A 17,653-nucleotide genomic window follows, 5' to 3' on the forward strand; every position below is an offset into this window, starting at 1 on the left:
ATAAGTTTAGATGGAACATACCTCAACAGAAAAGCCATATATGAAAAACCTTTAGGTAGCATCATCCTTAATGGGAAAAAACTGAGCACTTAACCCCTAAGGTCAGGAACAAAACAAGGATGTTCACTCTCACTTTTATTCAACATAGTACTGGAAGCCACAGCAATCAGACAACAAAAAGACATAAAAATCAGTAAGGAAGAAGTAAAACATGCACTATTTGCAGATGACATGATATTATATATATAGAAAAGTTGAAAGACTCCACCAAAAACTGCTAGAAATGATAAACAAATTCAGTCAAGTCACAGGATACAAAATCAATATACAGAAATCTGTTGCATTTCTATACACCAATAATGAAGCAGCAGAAAGAAAATTTAAGAACAATCCCATTTATAATTGTACCCAATATAATAAGATAATTAGGAATAAACCTAACCTAAGAGGTGAAAGACCTGTACTCTGAAATAAAACACTGATGAAAGAAATTGAAGATGACACAAAGAAATGGAAGGACATTCCAAGCTCATGGTTTGGAAGAACAAATATTGTGAAAATGTCCCTATTACCCAAAGCAATCTACACATGTAATGCCATCCCTATCGAAACATCAACACTTTTCACAAAGCTAAAACAAAAATCCTATAATTTGTTTGGATCCACAAAAGATCCCAAGTAGCCAAAGTAATCTTGAAAAAGAAAATTGTAATTCTGGATTGCAAGTTAATATTACAAATCTGTAGTAATCAGAACAGTATGGTACTGGCACAAAAATAGACGTATAGGGACGCCTCAGTGACTCAGTGGTTGAGCATCTGCCTTTGGCTTAGGTAGTGATCCTGGAGTCCTGGGATCGAGTTCTGCATTGGGTTCCCCACAGGGAGCCTGCTTTTCCCTCTGCCTATGTCTCTGCTTCTCCCTCTGTCTCTCATGAATAGGTAAATAAAATCTTTTAAAAATAGACATATAGATCAATAGGATAGAATAGAAAACCCAGAAATAAACTCACAATCATATGGTTAATTAATCTTTGACAGAGCAGGAAAGAACATCCAAAGGGAAAAAGACAGCCTTTTCAACAAATGATGTTGGGAAAATTGGTCAGCTACATGTAAAAGAATGAAACTGGACCACTTTCTTACACCATACACAAAAATAAATTCAAAATGGATTAAAAACCTAAATGTGAGGCCTGAAACCTTAAAAATCCTAGAAGATTGCACAGGCAGTAACTTCTTTCACATCAACTGTAGCAACTTTTTTCTTTTTAAGATTTTATTTATTTATTCATGAGAAACACACAGAGAGAGGCAGAGACATAGGCAGAGGGAGAAGCAGACTCTCTGCAGGGACCCCGGGACCCCGGGATCATGACCTGAGCCAAAGGCAGACGCTCAACCACTGAGCCACCTAGGTGCCCTGTAGCAACTTTTTTCTAGATATGTTTCCTGAGGCAAGGGAAACCAGAAACAAAAAAAAACACAAAAAAATAACAACTATTGGGACTACATCAAGATAAAAAACCTCTGCACAATGAAGGAAACAGTGAACAAAGCTAAAAGGCAACCTATGGAATGGGAGAAAATATGTGCAAATGATGTATCTGATAAAAGGCTAGTATCCAAAATATAAAAGGACTTATAAAACTCAACACCCAAAGAACAAATCATCCATTTAGGAAATAGGCAATAGATATGAATAGATATTTTTCTAAAGAAGACATACAGATGGCCAATAGATACATGATAATATGCTCAACATCACTTATCGTTAGAGAAATGCAAATCAAAACTATGATGAGATTTTATCTCATACCTGGCTAAAATCAACAACACAAGAAGAGGTTGTGTTCACAGGTGTTCACAAGGTTGTGTTCACAGGTGTTCACAACAACACCAACAGGTGTTGGTGAATATGTGGAGAAAAAGGAACATTCATGCACTGCTGGTGGGAATGCAAAATGATGCAGCCACTGTGGAAAGCAGTATGGGGTTTCCTCAAAAAGTTAAAAATAGAAGTACCTTATGATCCAGCAATTTCACTACTGGGTATTTACCCAAAGAATACAAGAACATTAATTCAAAGGGATACATGTACCCCTATGTTTACAGCAGCATTATCTACAATAGCCAAGATATGGAAGCTGCCCCAGTGTCCATGGATTGATGAATGGATAAAAATATGGTGTGTGTGTGTGTATGAAAATATTCCATTATATATTATATATCCCATAGTAAATTGTTTTCCATTATATATACACATATGTACATACACATATACACATATATAAGATATATATATATATATAATAGAATACTATTCAAGTATAAAAAAGAATGAAATCTTGCCATTTGCAAAGACATGGATGGAGCTGTAGAGTATAATGCTAAGCAAAATAATTCTGTCAGAGAAGACAAACGCCACATGATTTCATCCATTTGTGGAATTTAAGAAACAAAACAAAAGAGCAAAGGAGAAAAAAGAGAGAGACAAATCAAGAAACAGTCTCTTAATTATAGAGTACCATCTGATGGTTATCAGAGGGGAGGTGGGCAGGGGAATGGGTGAAATAGGTGATAGGGATTTAAGAGTGCACTTGTGATGAGCACAGGGTGATGTATGGAACTATTGAATTACTATATTGTACACCCGAAACTAATATAACATTGTATGTTAACTAGCTGGACTTAAAGACTTAAAACAAAACAAACAAAGGAAAAAATGAGGCTGCGGTGGGGGAAGAAGTATCCAGGGCTGCCAGGAAAAATAGTGGCATCATTAGATGTCTAGAAAAAGATCAAAACTTAAGAAGACAGCAGATTAGCCTGCTAGCCCAGATGACCCAGGACAGAGGGACTGTAGGACAGTGATGTAGGGAGCACAGCACAGAATCTCAGAACTGCGGTGGGTGAGGAGTGGTAGGAAGGACATGATGGCAGAGACCTTCTGGGTCCCAACAGGGAAAGCTCCCATAGCAAAACTAAATTGGAGCACCGGAATCATTATGCCTGAGAGATCTAGAAGTTGTATCTAGCCTAAGAGATCCCCAAAAGCTGAAAGCCTTGACTAAAATACTGATATTTTATGCATAGGAATTTCACTTCCAATAATTTATCCTAATGGCATATCTGGACTATTGTCCAAATGTGTATATAAGTGGATTTTCATTACCATTTTGTTTATAATAGTAAAAGATTTTAGAAAATTGGTTGTCTCTTATTTTTTCTATATTTTAAATTTTCTAATATTCCGTATAACTTTTATAATCATAAATCAAAACTAAAATTAAAAATGCAGATAAAGTAATTGAAAATTACTTGAAAAAGCCTTCCTCAGAGCATTTTATTCCTATTATTATAAAATATTGTTTGTAAGACTTAAGTCTTAAGTGAGAGATAAAATTTTTGAAATCTCCCTGATGTACCATTCCTGTTAGTAATCTAGTTTCTTTTCCATGCAAGCTTTCAGTTATTGTTGGTCCATGGAAAGAAAAGTCTTAGGTCACCTGGGGAAGGTAGTTCCTATCAAACAGGCAGAGGTGCTGGTAGGAACCTGAGGAGAGATTAGAAAGAATAAAGTAAGGGTGAAGAGATCACCTGTGTTCCTGAGAACAGCCTCAGTTCTCAGGAGAGAAATTATAACCTCCCTCAATCTGCAGGCACCATGAGTAGTCCAACTTTGTAAAACTAGTACTGAAAACTTAGAGATGCATATATCAGGTGCTCAAAAATGTGTATTATTGAGCGCATGATTAATTAGCTTTGTTTTCATACCTTCATTGGAAACTTTCAAAGTAAGTTAAAAATTTTAGTGCGAATATACTTACAGCTGAAGCAAAGGGTGAAACTTTTCTCCAAAATCAAGTCTCAATGGGCAGCCATATTTTTTCCAATTATATTTTACTCTCTAGAAAAGGAAAAATGCTGTAGTTATTTTCTGTATTTGGCTGATTGATAAAATTATAGCTTTCTTACCAAGTTTTTAGATGTTTGATTCCTCAGATATGACCTATAAAAAAGACATTTTTCATTACTTCTTCTTTTCACACTTAAAAATTAAAACCACTACTCTGTTCGGGTAAGGAGGTATCATGAAAGTTAAAAAAGTAAGTTTAATTTAAAAATACTCTCCAATTGTGTGGAGGTTAAACACACACTTCTAAACACACACTTCTTTCTAAAGAAGAAAGAGAAATTTAAAAAGATTTTGAACTAAATGAAAATGAAAACACAACTTATCAAAACTTGTGAGATGCAGCAAAAGCAGTACCTAGAGGTAAATTTGTAGCAATGAATGTATATACTAAAAAAGATTGATGTTAATAGGAATAAAAGCTAGCTGATTCTAAATTATTGGTACTAATCATATAAAACAATTATGTTAAAAATCTTTCTTACTTTTCAATAACGTAAAAGAAATCATGCTGAAGACAGTCCTTTTTATTAAATCTACAAAAAATAAAACACAATGAAGTTGTAATATCATTCCTTATGTACTTGCACAAACATTTAATAATTTAACTCATGATTCTCAAACTTGAGACTATCACAGAATCATCACTTACTGAATTAGAATTCTGGGGTTAATGTGTGACCCTAGCATTTCTTTCTTTTTTTTTTTAAAGAAGTATTTATTTATTTTAGAGAAGGAGACAAGAAGAGAGAATGAGTGGGGGTAGGAGCAGATGGAGAGGGAGCGTGGAGCCCAACACAGGGCTTGAACTCACAACCCTGAGATCATGACCTGAGCCAAAATCGAGAGTCAGACATTTAACCAACTGAGCCACCTAGGTACACAATGGCCCTAGCATTTCCATGTTAAAAAATAAATGTTTCTGAGGACATCAGAATTTGAAATATATTGATTTATCTGTATTTAATATATGTGAAGAATTCAATGAAAATCTATCAAAATAAAGATAAATTTCTTTGAACCATTTTATTCCTTATAATTTTTTAACACACATTTCTAATTGCTACTGGAGACTGCTGTGCAGGTAAGGAGTTACTTTAAGGATGCACATAATTTCTGGTTAGTGTTTATGCAAACATAAAGCTATCATGATCTATACATTGATAAAGTTTTCACTGAGTTAAATTATTCATTTGACCACTTTGCTGGCTGGTTTCAGTGTAACTCAGAAGGAACCACTACTGTGGTTAGATAGATATTGGAAGTCTGGACCATTTCCCACCCTGAAATCCAAAATAGACCCCATGAGATGTTCTCCATCATGAAAATCTTTCCTGTCACAGTTATCTTGGACCCTATAGATCTTCTTTTGTGACTGTGAACCTGAGGCCCACCACAACCTGAACTCAAGATATTAGGGCCATTTTTAGGGTTGCAGAACAGTGGGTCATTGATTAAGAGGCCTAGAGTAAGGTTCTGAAATTTGTGTCTTTCAAACATGCTCTCCAGGTGGGTTTAATGAACAACCAGCTTTGACAGTTGCTATCTGGATCCTCCCAGAAACACACTGATTTAACTGCTTTACATTTCCCTCAAGAAGGAAATCTAGACTCAGTGGTCCTGCTTGTGGTGGTACTGGGAACTAATTGGGTAACATTGCTTAGAGCAGTTGTTTTCAAATTTTAATGCTTATGCTAATCTCCTGGAAATTTAGTTAAAATAGATGTTTTGAATCAGCAGGTGTGGGATAAAGCCCGAGATCCTTCATTTCTAATCAACCCCCAGCGATGCCAGGGCTGGTCTACAGACCATTCCCTAAGAAACAAGGATATAGATAATTCCAGAAGCAGGTTGCCATGCACCATATAAATCAAAAAATTACCTTTTGTGTGTCCTGGAAAAGGAGTTATGGTAAATGCAAATTCCTTGCTGAATGAAATGGGAAAGCTTGATTGTCAGCCCAGCAACTGATTATTACAATTTCATACTCAAATGATTATTAGAATGGCAGGTGAGTAGACATTTATTTAGGATGAGAGCAAGTCATTTCATAAATAGGCTCAGATAAGAGTCACTGCTCCGCTGCTCACTCCCACTCCTAACCACAGGAGGGGAGTTGTGGTACATTGCTGTCTGGAGAATGCACTCCACCTGCATTGAAGGGATTGTGCATGCTGACCTTGATTCTCCCCTTATAGGAGAGAGAGAGCTGTGGCAAGTAGATGACAACATCCAGTGTGCTTCACTGTGAACCACGGTAAGATCAATGAAAGTCATACCTTGGGGTTTTTTGGAGGAAGCCCTGGTGGTTCTGTGAGGTTTGCTCTAAAAAAATTTCCCATGAGAAATGGTGCAGAAAATGGAGGCTTCTCTGTCATGAGGTAAGCAATTCGCTGACAGAAATGATATTATAATTGGTTTGAATTGGGTGGAAAGTAGGTATAAGTGTTTCTGCCTCCCATTTCTCTGGGAATGAGGTGCAGTCCGAGGAGCCAAGAGAGGGAATGGTGATAGATGGAAATGGGATTATTAAAAGGGGAGGTGGAAAAAAATGCTGGCAATAGGGAAAGAGGTTAATCCTTTTTGCCTATTAGTATAATTCAGATGTAAGATTTGACTTGGCAAAAAAGTTCAAACAAATTCGGTTTTGACAAACTGTCAATGCAGTTTTTGGATGCCAATGTCAGTTCAATTTTCAGATTTCATTATGAACAGGTCAGTCATTAGGCTAATAGTACCACCAGTAATTACCATGTAGTTCCCCATTTGTTTTAAAATGTAAAGAATAATACAGGTCCAATGCAAATATACTTGCCCTTTAACAGTAATGAATTTATTAGAATCACAGCCAACGGCTATTTGGAACACCTAAAATGAAGTAATTTAAGTGGTTAGATGAGTGATTCTGATTCACATGATCTAAAATGCTGCTACAGCTAAAAGCAATTACATTTTAGATTTGAAATAGTAACCTTTTAAATCTAGAGGTTTGTTATACTCTTCTGTGCTGTTTTACTCCTTTCTGATCATGTTTTTTCTTTGTTTTTGCTTCTTGTTGCCCTTATTGCTCACAGAGCCCAGAGGTTATTTCTCTGCTTTTTGACATCAGTATCTTAGAGAACTAAACCAATCTCATCTTTTATTGGCACTTCTACAACCATGATCATCAGCTCTGTTCTTCCAGCTTGCATCTGATTCAGATGCAGCTGAGTAGGTATGCAATAAACTCAAATTTCAATTTTTTAATGAAGAAATTATTAATACAGACATGATTAGCTATCTTCTCTGACAAACCATATCCAGCTTTATTAATATCTAACTATTAATTTAACTTCTTTTAACCAGAGATCTGGTTCTTCCCTAAGCTGCCTATTTCTATTTCAACCTGGCTCCAGGGCACTTACTGCTGTCTACCCTGCCACCCCATCCCCAGGCTTCCTAAATGGGATCTAGACATTTCTGTCTTAAACATGTCCTGTATGTTGCATTTTTCTACATGGTAAATCTGGAAAAAGCTCTAATACTCCCCACCCTGGAGAAAGACATGGGGATCAGGAGGGTTGGGATATCCAGACAAGCTTAATGGATTTTAAGAGTTATACCTGCTAAACCCAGACCTTTCAGCCTTCATTTGAAAGGCATGCTCCATAGCAGAAGCTCAGGGATTTTATTGCCTGAACCACCTGACCTTGGTCACAGGACCTGATTTGTTCTGTCAGCAACTCTACCCACAGTCCTTGGTATCCATCATCATGCACCAAATGTTTGTTTGGTTTTCCCACCAAATGTGTTCAGAAGCATGAGCCTGCCCTTCATCTTTACTAAACTATCCATATGACACACTTGGTTGACCAAGGTCCTCAAATCTTTCTGTCAAGACTCACCATCACTTGATCCCTTCTCTTTGGGCACCCAGTTGGCAAAAATCAACAACCATGCCTAGGATTAAAAATCTGAGTTGACCTGCAGGTGAATCTTGAACAGAAGCATGGGTAAAGAATATGAAAAGCATTAATCAGGCTGTTTTCTAGGTTACCCACTACTATGGGGCGGACAATATTCTCAGGACTGGATACCTAATTAGAAAAATCTGACATACAGCCCAAATGAAAACAATGAGTGTACTAGTCTTTTTCTTGTTATACTTACTAATAATTGTTAGTATTAACAATAATCAATATATTTATTAATTTTTAAAAATTATTATTCTCTGAAGTGTGGAGACAGGCAGGACTGCTCTTCACCTAGCTCAGAATCAGACATAGTACATTCCCTCTAACTGGACAGAACAATTGAACTGAGACAGGAATTCTAAAGGCCCTCAACACAGAAATGTTGTCAGATAATGCACTAGAGTGTAGTCACCTCTCTCTGGGAAAATTCTTGCTGGAAGGAATTACTACAGCTTTCTGGGGACTGGCCCATTAGGGTGGCTTCACTGCACTCCACACAAACTACCTGCAGTGGACACAGAGTGGGGCTAGATTTGAGCTGCCCACGTTTTGGAGTGTGGTGAGAAGGAAAGAGAAGAAACAAACTGGTATTATTAGATAGTTATTTTGAGACAGGCACTGTGCTGGGCACTTTACTTTTTTTTTTTTTTTTTTTTAAATTTTTTATTTATTTATGATAGTCACAGAGAGAGAGAGAGGCAGAGACACAGGCAGAGGGAGAAGCAGGCTCCATGCACCGGGAGCCCGACGTGGGATTCGATCCCGGGTCTCCAGGATCGTGCCCTGGGCCAAAGGCAGGCACCAAACCGCTGCGCCACCCAGGGATCCCCTACTTTTTTTTTTTTTAACTTAAATTCAATTTGCCAACATAGAATAACACCCAGTACTCATCACATCGTGTGGCCTCCTTAATGCTGGTCACGCAGTTACCCCATCCCTCCACCTACCTTCCCTCCAGTGACCCTCAGTTTGTTTCCCAGAGTCAGGAGCCTCTCACGATTTGTCTTCCTCTCTAATTTTTCCTCCCTCAGTTTCCTCCCCTGCCCTTATGGTCCTTTTCACTATTTCTTATGTTCCATATATAAGGGAAACTATATGATAATTGTCTTTCTCCAATCAACTTATTTCACTTAGCATAATACCCTCCAGTTCCATCCACCTCATTGTAAATGGTAGGCATTCATCCTTTCTGATGACTGAGTAGTATTCCATTGTATATATATATATATACCACATCTTCTTTATTCATTCATCTGTCTACACATGGCCAACAGGCACAAGAAAAAGTGCTCCATATCGCATGTCATCAGGGAAATAGAAATCAAAACCACAATGGGTACTTTATTTTAATGATCTCATTTAATACTCTCAATGGTAATAGATGTTACATTTCCCTTTTATGGAGGCCCTTGAGAGTCAGTGTTTAGTGGCTTGTCCCAGCCAGCAGGTGGCAAAGCTTGGATCCAAACTCAGGTTCCATTAACCTGCTTTTGGAATGTGGGGGGGGGGGGCTTGGCGGAATGGTGTGGGTGGCATCCCTAAGAGATCTATTGATTAGACAGGAGAAGGGATGGAGGAAAGCTTCAGGAAGGTGCTTTAGGAAGGCATCTTGTGTGGAACATGCAGCTGATGATGGAAAAGCACAGGCCAGGGCTGGGGAAGAACTAGCCACATTGCTGTTTCTTGCTTTCTGGGCAGGTGAGGTGGGGTGGAAGGCAGGGTAGGCAGACAGGGGAGGGGTTGGTATGCACCTGCTGGCAGTTTCCTGGGGAAGCCATGTATTATCAGCAGTGCTCAAGCTTGCCTCACCCTGGCCTCACAGTTCAGGGTTCCCTCCAAATTCATGGAAGCTTGCCCTGGTAGGAACAGCCTCCTTGTGCTGGGATCCTGAAGTGCAGGGACTGTGTATCATGTACCTTTGAATTCTTCTTGTAGGTACTCCTCATTGGTTTATGCTTGGTATACAGTAGGTGCTCAATGTATACTTATTGGTTGTTAGTTAGGCTGAGAAGGAATAAAGAGAGAGGGCATCCCTCAGAGTAGAACAGACTCAGGAGAGGTGGTGGCAGTAAAGTATCTGTGTTCAATTTCCTGGCACTTGAGGGTACCTGGACACCCCTTGCTCTTTCATGGTGCTGTGCTTTTTGTAAATGCATTTTCCTGGAATTCTCTTTCTTTGTATCAGCCTGCTCAACTTCCACTTACTTATCAATGGTCATTTTATGCTTCCCCTACCCCTCCTAGTCAAAATTGCCCACTCTTTTGGGCTGATAACGCTGTATTTCACACTCCCTTATGCTAGCTTTTGTTTGCCCCTAGGGAAGAGGCTGTCTTTTCACCTTTGTAACTTCCATTGCCTAGAATACAGGCTGAAACAAAGAAACACAGTAGGTATGCAATAAACTTTAAATTTCAATTTTTTTGATGAAGAAATGATAAGTGCAGATATAACTAGCTATCTTCTCTGACAAACCATATTCAATTTTAGTTCCCATTCATTTCAGTTTTCCTTTATACAGTTTTATCTCCAGAAACTAATCATTTTACATTTTTGTATGCATTTATATATCTCACTTTCGATGGTAAACCCAGGGAGGGCAGAACTGTGATCTGTCTCCAAAGTAAAATAATGCCATCCCTACAGTGAGACATTACCCACGCTGCCATGCATGAGGGGAGTGCTATTGCTTGGAGGTCTTGTAACAATTATCTAGCTTACACTTGTCAAGTTACTGAAGTAAAGGTGTTGACCCACCTATGTCACTTACCTTTTGGGCTATTGGACATGCTCTTGCATATTCATTAGGCCGAACCTGCACAAGCACAAGCCCTGTGTTCTGGTGTCTAGGAGAAACAGCACATGCAGGTGATTACAGAATCACAAGGGAGGCAGGCACGAGTCCGCCCTCCTACTCTAGAACTCGTGGAAAGTCCCATGTACACAGGGTGATAGAACCCTGGGACGAATTCTAGAGGCCTGGGAGGCAATGGTGGTGGTGACTGCTCCTTGCTTCTGCTAAAGCAGCTGTGCACTGTGGTCCCCCCTTGAAGTCACTCCCATCTCACTGTGGGCCAGTGTAGGGTCAGCCCAGTGGGAAACAGAGATGGGTATGTATCAACATTTCCACCCTTCTGCCCATTTCATTAACACCCTCTGTCCCTGGAGGAGGAGGCTGTGCTGCTAACATCTTGTCCTGCTTTCTAATGATCTTAGAAGGCCACAGCTGCTCTATTTGTTCTTTCTCTAGCCTCTACGGATCTTTTCCTCCTATTGATAACACTTTTGGAACAATAAAGAGCAAGTTAGGAGATTAGTTTTCCAAACCACATTATCTGGCATACCATGATCTGACTGAAGCAAAAGTGAGATCAAATTTCTAGGTTCTGAAGTGCACAAGAATAGTTTTGTGCTCAGAAACATCATAGAAAAAAATTTGAAAGCATTATGTATACTCTGCCCCCACTTAGGTTTTTATTTTTTGAAAAAACTGGGAAAAACAAACTAACCACAAACAAATGCTCTTTTTTCCCCAGTATTCAACATTTTAATATTTATTTATTTATTTGTCATGTCTTAGGTATAAAATGTAGTAAATGAGGATACAAATAGCACATTTTTATATTTTTAAATCACTGTACCATATTTCCTCAGTTCTCAGATATTTTTTCTCATTTAACACCTTAAAAATCAGGAAGCATCTTATAATTATACCAGTTATGGTTTGTTTTCCAGTGCAATGGAATCTTTGCTTTGATAAATACAGTAATACAGTATAGATCCATGAAGGACACTATAGTAAATATTGCATCTACAATTTCCATACAATTTTTCTTATAGGTAGGTGTTTTCCCCCCTACCACAGCTGGCTTCAAAGCTTTTGGTATGTTTTCTCAAGCCTTGGACTGATCTGAAATATCCTGGACAATTTGATGTGTATTCTACAGCAACAGAATTTTGAGTAAATATTCACAAAACCAAAAATACCCCAAGGAACCCACAACATTAGAAGCATCAAGAGAAAAGTTGATGGGTGAAGGGGTGAGGGATGAATTAATAAGCCTCCCTTGACTACAATCTCTAGAGTACCCTTTTCTCTCTCCCCTTCCTGGTCACTTTCTGCCACTTCGTTCTGTTTTATCATCATTCTTTTGTTCTAGATTTATTTATTTATTTTAAAGAGAGAGAGCAGGGGAGGAGGGGCAGAGGAAGAGGGAGAGAGAGAAAATCTCAAGCAGACTCCCTGCTGAGCATGGAGCCTGACAAGGGGCTCAATCTCATGACCCTGAGATCATGATCTGAGCTGAAATCAAGAGTCTGATGCTCAACTGACTGAATCACTCAGGTGCCTCTCTGTTTTCTTTTCTTTTTTTAAATTTTTATTTATTTATGATAGTCACACAGAGAGAGAGAGATGCAGAGACACAGGCAGAGGGAGAAGCAGGCTCCATGCACTGGGAGCCCGATGTGGGATTCGATCCCGGGTCTCCAGGATCGCGCCCTGGTCCAAAGGCAGGCGCCAAACCGCTGCGCCACCCAGGGATCCCTCTGTTTTATTTTCTTAACTGCACTTATAACTATTTGATTACTTCATTTATTTGATTACTTGTTCTTCATCTCCTCCCACTAGAATACATCCCATGACAGCAGTACTTCATCCTACTTGTTCACCATGTATTTTGAATATGCAGGAAGTGCTTGGCATAAAGTGAGTGTTCAAACTCACTTGGATGAGCAGCAGACTAAGGAAAAAATGATCCTTTTCCTAGAAAAACTGCTGTTTTTCCAGAAAAACCGCTGTTTTTCCAGAAAAACCTATGGAGTCAGGACATAATGACAGCCATAGATGTCTCAAGACCAATTCCAGATAAGTTGCTACCTCCAGAAATTATGAGCTCAAGTGCTACTGATTCTGAGTCAAAGATGGTGTTTTCTCTGATATACTCATAGTTAAGGATTTTCTTATATTAGAGGTCTAGTCTGCCTAACGACAGTATGCAAATACTTTGGGATGGGAATGAATGGTAATACATGGTTAAAAATTATTGAATTAAGAAATAGTCCATTTTTCACTTGATGTAACAAGCCCTAGGTCTTATATGCAACTGATGAATCACTAAACTCTACCTCAGAAACTAATAATACACTATATGTTAATTAGTTGGTTTTAAATTTAAAAAATAGCCCAATTTTTACATCTTTTGGTGGACGAATGGAAACCTCCAGATATATTTCATTTAATTACAAGGAGTATTTTACATTTTTATACAGAATATTAATTTCACATCTAACCAGACATTTAAAGAAATTTGAAATCTAGATATTTAAAATGATATGAGGCCATTTAAGTAAAAGAATACCTGCAAATCAATATTCTCAATAGCACAGTTCACATCGAGTAGGTTCTTTTAAAAGCCATACTTACTGCAACTTGAAGTAGTCATCTACTGCCTCATAATTTATATTCTGAAAAAATGTTACTGTCTGGAAAAGAAAATGAAAGTTTATGTAAAATAGGAAAACCAGGAATGGGGAAAATGAATACTTTCGACAGATTTAAACCTTTCTCTAGGTAAGAAAAAGAATAGATTTAGCATTTTTTCCAGTTTCTTTTCTATCTTACGAACTCCAATTATGTACATATTAGATTTCCTTTGTTACATTTTCCTCATTTTCTCTGCTAATTGTATCTTATCAAGTCCTTTTATTTATATTGCTTCTCTCTCCCCCTTCATTTTCTTTTGTCATTGCGATATTCCTATTTTCATTTTTCACTTATGTCCTGATGTGTAGCCAGCTCTCTCTTGTTTCCTAATCACCTTGTCTCTGGACCTTTTCATTTCTTCTTTGAGGTTTTTAAATAATTACAGATATCATGTTGTCAGTAATTTTTGAGACTTTGAGAAATTATTTGCCTGAACCTTCTTCTCTTGTTTTTGAGTAATTAGATAAATAATCTATTTGCTTTTTTATATATTTTCCTTGCTATTTTCTTCTATCTGGGGCATGTTTCACCTCAATTTTCAGCATTTGAGAAGGTTTGTATCTTTTCAGGATAAAGCCATTTACTGAACACATATAATATTAGAGGCAAAAATGATAAGCTTCACATTTTTAAAGCATTGAAACTATAATCATTATATCCCCCAAAGTGCTTTTTTGGTGGTAGTTCCTTGATAGATAGATAGATAGATAGATAGACATAGATCTCTTCAGAGAGACAGCAATTTGGTCCTGGCTAATCTGGTGAGATTAGAACAGAAACATTGGACCTCTAAAAACAACCTTTGCAAAAAATCTTACTTCTGAGACAAGGTTTATTTATTCATATGTTAGATGCTAAGTGGCACAAAATATACAATCTTTTGTGATAAAGTTGAAGGCTGTGGAGGTGATTACATTAAAAATAAATCTAGTTCATGTTCAAGGAAAGGAACTAATTGTCAAATTTATACTTGTATTCTATTGCATACCATATTTTTCTTCATATGTAATCATAAAAATAATTTTATAAAAAGGTTCTTGCACATAATTAGGCTGGAAGATTTTAATATTATCTTTCATGAAATGTTAGCATATTCTCCAAGTTTTGTTTAACAATTGTCACTTAAGTGATACTCAAACCTGGGTCTGTAACTCAACCAACATATTATGTATATTATTTTGGATTATAATCTCTGAAAATATTTACCCAGTGGAATGATTTAAAAAATATATTTTGTGAATGTGATCATCTCTTTAAAAACCATTTCATTATAAATAATTAAGAAATGATTTGGAGACTTTCGTTTCTATGGACAAACTTTTGCTCTTAAAAACAACAAGCATATGAGCACTGGGTGTTATATACAACTGATGAATCACTGACTTCTACCTCTAAAACTAATAATACACTATATGTTAATTAATTGAATGTAAATAAAATTAAACTTAAAAAACAAAACAACATATCACAAAACCTACAAACAGCAGCCTTTTAAGAAGTCACTTTAAAAGCACCAAATAACAAGAGAGTAGGGAACTACTAGCCCAAAGACTGAGGGAAATTAGGAATCTTAGGAATAAAGCAGAACACCAGAGCCCATAGTCTACTTTCAGCCTAAAGGTGTTTATCAACCTAGTCAGGAGTGGGGGAATTCAAGATAGAGAATCAAATTGGATAGCCTCCCTACCTTGACCTATGTTATCAGAAGAGTAGTATGTTCTTAGGGTGAGAGTAAGCCAGAATTAAATGTGTGCCTTCCTTAACCCCACAGTGACATTGGTAACTAAGTGATCAGAAAAAGCAAGAAAAGGAAAAGTTTGTCCTAACAATTGGTGGCTATGGGTAGGTTCACATATGGTGTTATATCCTAGAATTGTTTGCCTGGAAGACTCGGGTTTTAAAGAAGTTTCAAGGTAGTAGTGGCCCTAGACAAACCCTTGACAGTGGCAAACACAGATCATTTTAAGATCAGAACATATAGGACTTCAGGGAATTCTTATAAATACTGTTACAAATGGGGTGCTTGGGTGGCATAGTTAGTTAAGCATCCAACTCTTGGTTTCAGTTCAGATCATGATCTCTGGGTCCTGAGATTGAGCCCTGTGTGGGGCTTCATGCACAGCAGGGAGTCTGCTTCCTCTCTCTCTCCCTCTGCCCCTCCCCTGCTCGCGCGCGCACGCACACAAACACTCTCTAAAATAAATAAATAGATCTTTTAAATAAATGAATGAATAAATATTTTTACAAATGTAACAGCACACAGCCAAGAATAATCAAGCACACAAGGAAATAAGGTATGTGTGAATAATAACCAGCATAAACAATGATGAGGGAGGAGAAATAGATGAAATACACATGCTTAGACTCCAGTAATAGGTGCAGATTATAAGATAGATATGTTTACTAGTTGTGTGGGAATAAATGGCAAGTGGAAATCTCTGTAGTGTAAAAGAAACTATAAATGTGTCAGGGTATTTTTAAAGGAACAAATCAAATCTCTAAAAATTAAAAAAAATACAACAGTCAAATTAAACACACAATGTATAATTTTGGCATCAGATTAGGCATGACAGAAGAAGTGAAGTGAAAGACACATCAGAAGAAATTATAAGAATGTATCCCAGACATAAAAGGAGAAATGATAAAGAAGAATGTTAAAAGATATGTGGGGAATAGATGGAAGTTTAGTTTTGTTTAATCAGGGTTTCAGAAGAAATGACAGAAAAAGAGGCAAAGAGAATATCTGACAAGATACCTGATGAAGATGAAGACAGTGATCCACAGATTCAAGAGGCCCAAGAAATCCCAAAGAGTATGAAAGTAAACATCTAGACACATTCACAGTAAAAGTGTAGAAAGCAAATAATAAAATTGTAAGAGCAGCAAATTGGAAAAGTAGGAGTTAAAATTACATGTGACTTCTCAACAGCAACAACAGAAGGCAAAAAATAATGACATAATATTTTTAATGTGCTTTAAGAAAATTATCACTAAACCAGAGTTCCGTATCTGGAGAAAATGATTTTCAAGAATGAGAGTAAAATAAAATATTTTTCAGACAAAAAAACAGTTCTTTTTTCATGAAAAGAAATGTAAAAGGATGCATCTAAATCGGAAGGAAAGATGGGGATCCCTGGGTGGCTCAGTGGTTTAGCACTGCCTTCAGCCCAGGGCGTGATCCTGGAGACCCAGGATCGAGTCCCACATCAGGCTCCCTGCTTGGAGCCTGCTTCTCCCTGTGTCTCTGCTTCTCTCTCTCTCTCTCATGAATAAATCAATAAAATCTTAAAAAAAAAAAAAAAAAAAAAGAAGGGAAGAGATACAAGATGGAAGCACTCAAAAGAAAAAAGGTCAGGATAGGGCAAACACATTGCTGTATAAAATAATGATAATACTAATAGTGTAAAAACAAGGTGAAATTAAAATGTAAATTCAATATGAATTAAAATATGAATTCAATGATATCAATTGTAAGAGAATGAAATAATTAAATTTAGTCTTGCATAAATTAAATATTCATGTTATAGTTTCCAAGAAAAACTGAATAGAAATACAAACAGAATGTATAGGAGTCCCCATTTATCCATAGTTTCATGTTCTATGTTATCAGTTACCTACGGTCAAGTTCCAGAAGCAAATTATTGTCAGACCTAATGCTACACGACAATGCATACACCATTTCCCTCACTTCATCTCATCATGTAGATAGGCATTTCATCAACTTACATCATCACAAGAAGAAGGGTGAGTACAGTACAACAAGACTTTTAGAGTGAGCGAGCAGGAAATGGCATTTACATAATTTTTATTACAGTATATTGTTATAATTATTTTATTATTGCTAATTTCTTACTGTGCCTAATTTATAAATTATCATAGGTATGTACGTATAGGAAAAACAGTATATACAGGGTTCAGTACTATTTTTTGGTTTTAGACATCCGTGGGGGTCTTGGGAGATACCCCTGTGAATGGGGAGGGCCTACATATAACTGCTAAATAAGTAAAAGGGGAAAAATGGATTGACAAAAGATATGCAACTAAACATAAAAAGGCAAGAAATAGAAGGGAAAATATAGAGAAGATGGGAAAAAATAAAATCACAAAATAAGATGGAAAGCAAGACCTCAAATATCATTAATTATAATAAATGGAAATAGACTGAAAGCTCCAAATAAAAGACAAAGATTTTCAGACTGGTCAAAATAACAACAACAACAAAAAAATTAAAATGCAAATATATGGTGCTTATAGGAAACAAGGCAATAGAGAGGTTGAAATATAAAGTATAGGAAGAGTATA

The 17,653-nt window shown here is 37.1% G+C and overlaps 1 protein-coding gene across 1 annotated transcript in view; it reads right to left on the bottom strand.

Moving 5' to 3' along the window:
- The window catches only part of CATSPERE (catsper channel auxiliary subunit epsilon), a 186,957-nt gene that overhangs the window by 28,568 nt on the left and 140,736 nt on the right, over positions 1–17,653 (bottom strand). Inside the window, exons 12-17 of the mRNA XM_072733729.1 lie at positions 13,292–13,350; positions 10,637–10,712; positions 6,731–6,783; positions 4,401–4,451; positions 3,978–4,011; positions 3,830–3,909 (exon numbers count right to left, since the gene is read on the bottom strand). Coding sequence (XP_072589830.1) covers positions 3,830–3,909; positions 3,978–4,011; positions 4,401–4,451; positions 6,731–6,783; positions 10,637–10,712; positions 13,292–13,350 — 353 coding nt within the window. The remainder of the gene's footprint in view (positions 1–3,829; positions 3,910–3,977; positions 4,012–4,400; positions 4,452–6,730; positions 6,784–10,636; positions 10,713–13,291; positions 13,351–17,653) is intronic.

Source organism: Vulpes vulpes, chromosome 13 (assembly GCF_048418805.1).
Source record: "Vulpes vulpes isolate BD-2025 chromosome 13, VulVul3, whole genome shotgun sequence".
NCBI lineage: Eukaryota > Metazoa > Chordata > Mammalia > Carnivora > Canidae > Vulpes > Vulpes vulpes.